The sequence below is a fragment of the Solanum dulcamara genome, chromosome 7 (genome assembly GCF_947179165.1).
Source record: "Solanum dulcamara chromosome 7, daSolDulc1.2, whole genome shotgun sequence".
Lineage (NCBI taxonomy): Eukaryota > Viridiplantae > Streptophyta > Magnoliopsida > Solanales > Solanaceae > Solanum > Solanum dulcamara.
In genome coordinates this window covers 77,452,526-77,456,040 of record NC_077243.1, presented here as the reverse complement: position 1 = coordinate 77,456,040, position 3,515 = coordinate 77,452,526, and the positions used below count along the sequence as shown (strand labels likewise).

At 33.5% G+C, this 3,515-nt stretch overlaps 1 protein-coding gene across 2 annotated transcripts; it reads left to right on the top strand.

The window, feature by feature from the left end:
• Positions 1–253: 253 nt before the first annotated feature.
• Positions 254–3,251, top strand: LOC129896704 (F-box protein At1g61340-like). Of its 2 annotated transcripts, none has more exons than XM_055972656.1 (4): positions 254–487; positions 1,951–2,177; positions 2,267–2,341; positions 2,455–3,251. In XM_055972656.1, the coding sequence occupies exons 2-4, from the start codon at positions 1,980–1,982 to the stop codon at positions 2,683–2,685; spliced, it is 504 nt and encodes a 167-aa protein (XP_055828631.1). In that variant the 5' UTR covers positions 254–487; positions 1,951–1,979; the 3' UTR covers positions 2,686–3,251. The 2 variants fall into 2 exon arrangements, with proteins under 2 accessions (XP_055828631.1, XP_055828632.1); XM_055972657.1 differs by lacking the exon at positions 254–487 and adding an exon at positions 608–663.
• The last annotated feature ends 264 nt before the right edge of the window (positions 3,252–3,515 follow it).

Sequence of the window (3,515 nt, the reverse complement as noted above, 5' to 3'; positions counted from 1 at the left end):
TGATAATAGAGATTTTAGTCCTATCTCAAAATTAGAAAAATTGATTTTGATACACCAAAAAAATAAATTATTTTGCACAACTATTGAACTTTATAAAGGCAATTTTTTACAGTCTTTTTAAAGGTGTAGAACATGATAGAAGCTACCGACATACCAACGTGGACAGAACAAATTGCCACATCACACAAACAATCGATTTTGGTAACATTTAATCATCACATAACACACACAAAAAAAAAAAATCACAAGAAAATTTGATTCCCTTTTCTGGATCAGAGAGGAATCTTTTTTCACAATTTTATATATTACTTATTTCCATTTAAAATTAATACTCTTAATTTCTTAGAAGCAAAGAAAACAAAAGGAGGGAGAAAGAAAAAGAAGAAAAGATTTAATTTTTTTCAAGAATCTGTGTGTATATAAGGAAAAAAAAAAGACCCATTTGACTGAACTGTCAAGCAAGTGGAGGAATTTTGCAGTTGGGGAGGTAATTTTTGTTTCCTTCTTCAGAAACAACTGTTTTACTTCAATTTTATCAATTTATTTTTGCCTTCAATTTAGGGTTCTTTAACAAAGTTTGTATCCTATATATATATATATATATATATATATTCTACTGTTAAAAAAAACACAACTTTGGTGTTGATACAGAGTATCTTTTAGGTATTGATTGATAGATTGATTTTTATTTGGTGTTTTTGGTGACTTGGGTGTTTTTAGGTTTGGGATATACAAAGATTTGATTTTTATGGTGTTTTAGATTGTGCTTTAAAGAGTTTGATTGGATTTTGGTTTCTTGATTGAATTTTTGCTGAATTTGGGGGTTAGTTATGTCCATTTCCAAAGATTTCATTTTTAGTGTTAAGAGTTTGATTGGATTTTGGTAATTGGTTATTGCATACTTTTTTGTTCATCTTTGATGAGTTTGGGGGTTGATTTTGTCTATTTCCAAAGATTTCATTTCTAGTGTTAAGAGTTTGATTGGATTATGGTTCTTGGTTATTGGATACTTTTTTGTTCATTTTTGCTGAGTTTGGGGGTTGGTTATGTCTATTTTTCCAAGATTTCATTTTTAGTGTTAAAGAGTTTGATTGGATTATGGTTCTTGGTTATTGGATACTTTTTTGTTCATTTTTGCTGAGTGTGGGGGTTGGTTATGTCTATTTCCAAAGATTTCAATTTTAGTGTTAAGAGTTAGATTGTTTTTTGGTTCTTGGTTCTTGGATACTTTCTTCATTGTTGCTGAGTTTGGGGGTTGGTTATGTCCATTTACAAAGATTTGGTTTTGGGTCTTTATAGTTTGGGCCATTACAAAGATTTCAATTTTTTATTGATAGATTATGCTTAGAGCTTGATTGGGTTTTGGCTGTTGGATACTTTATTCTTTTTGATGAGGTTGGAAGTTGATTATTGGTATAATACTGATAGGTTATTCTTTTTGCTTTGCTTGAGCCGAGGGTTTATCGAAAACAGTCTCTCTACCTTTACAAGGTTATAGGGATAACGCTGTGTATACACTACCGTCCCCGGACCCTGCTTGTGGTTTACTATGGGTATGTTGTTTTTGCTGCTTCGGTGAAAAAAAAATGGATCTTGCAGTTGGGTTTCGGGATATTTGTTATCTCAACTTTTAGTGTTTGATTGGATTTTGGTTTCTTGGTAATTGGATACTTTGTTCATTTTGCTGAGTTTTGGTAATACTAAATTGTTATTCATTATAGCTATGTCCATTTCCAAAGATTTGGTTTTGGTTCTTTGAGTCTTTATAGTTTTGGTCCATTTCCAAAGTAGTTTAGCATTAGACTATGCTTAGAGTGAGTTTGGATTTTGGTTTCTTGGTTAATGGATACTTTACTCATTTTTTGTGAGTTTTGGGGCTGATTATTGAGATAATACTGATTGGTTATTTGTGGTGTTGTCTGCTTTGGTGAAAAAATTTGGATCTTGCAGTTGTTTTTTTTGTGAAGACTAAGAAGAAAATGGCATTGGGGAACAATTGTGAAGATTTGGGGCTAGGCATTGTGAGGAGTACCTCGTTTGGGCGGAAGAGAGTCGCTTTATCAAACACAGTTGACGTCGATTTCATTTCAACCACACCAACCAAGAGAATCTGCAGCCAAAACTTGTTTTCTACAAACGACAAATCTGTCCTTGAATCGTTGCCTAAAGATATCTTGGTTGGTTCATAATTTTATTTCCTTTTTGTGTTTCTTATATGTTGTGTTACTTACGCGTATTGTTCATTTTCATGCTCATTATTATGCAGATAAAAATATTATGTAGAGTTGATCACGACGATTTAAAGAGTCTGTTTCATTTATCAAGGGCTCTTAGAGAAGCGGTAAGCTTTAATTATCATTGAAGTATTGTTAAATATTACGTAATTAATGAAGTGTTAATTAGTCGAATGAAGCATTGATGAGCTATTGTTTTTCTGTATGTATGTATGATCAGTCCTTGATTGCAAAAGGATGGCATTTTGACTTTAGCACACCAAGAAAGACACTTCCTTTTCGGGATCCTCTTGATGTGGAGGAGTTGGGTGATACCGATGAGGTAGAAATGGCGCCAAATGCTCCAATGCAATCAAAGGTTGCAAGGTCTCGGTTGAGCAGCAAGAAGCTGGCTGACATCTCTGTAGCCTTGTTTCCCTCGGACATTAAGGAGATTGGCCGCGGAAACTGAGCTGCTTAAAGCACGATTATGTATAGGTATTGTTATACTAGAAATTCAGAAAGGATATCTAGTCAAATGAAGGGCTATCTTGACGAGGAGATGCCCTTGAAGATCATTTACCAACTCAAATGGATATCTTAGTCAAGTGAAGGGGTTGATCTAATATCTTATCGTGAAGAACGTATTGGGAGGTTCCTTTGAAGATCACTTAACCAACTCTGGAAGGACATGAGTGGAGAATTATCACCGGATTTGTTCATTGATAGACGAAACTCTCTCTTTATCACAACATTCCCTTATGTGGTTCGTGCCTAGCTAGCTCCTATTGGAAGTCCCAATGGAAGTGTAGACTAGGCACGACGATAGCAACGCAAACCATGCCCACAAGGAAATTTACATAGTCATTGTTCTTCAACCCTTTCATAGAAGAGATTAGCTATGGCTTATTTGTACATATTGATAGGTTCATTTCATAAGAACTTTTTTTTATTACAAGTATGATAAGTTCAGATTTCTTCTTTTATTAAAACTGATGTTTCATGTTTAATGGAATGAAAGTAACTTTTGCTGGTCCACTATTGTCACTTTTTTTATTTTTTGAGAAAAATAAGTTTCTTCGAAATGATGATAACGACTTTCTTCGAAATGAGGATAACGACTTCCTTGATCAATAGGAATGGTGAAATCAGAGTTTCACGATAGCATTCCATACTAACATCTTGTTTAGATGGTTGTTATCCGTTGTATTATATTTTATATGCATTGTTAATGTAGATATAATGTTTATTTTGATTGTTACTTAAATTACATTTAAATTCATCGTTGGGTAACGACGAACA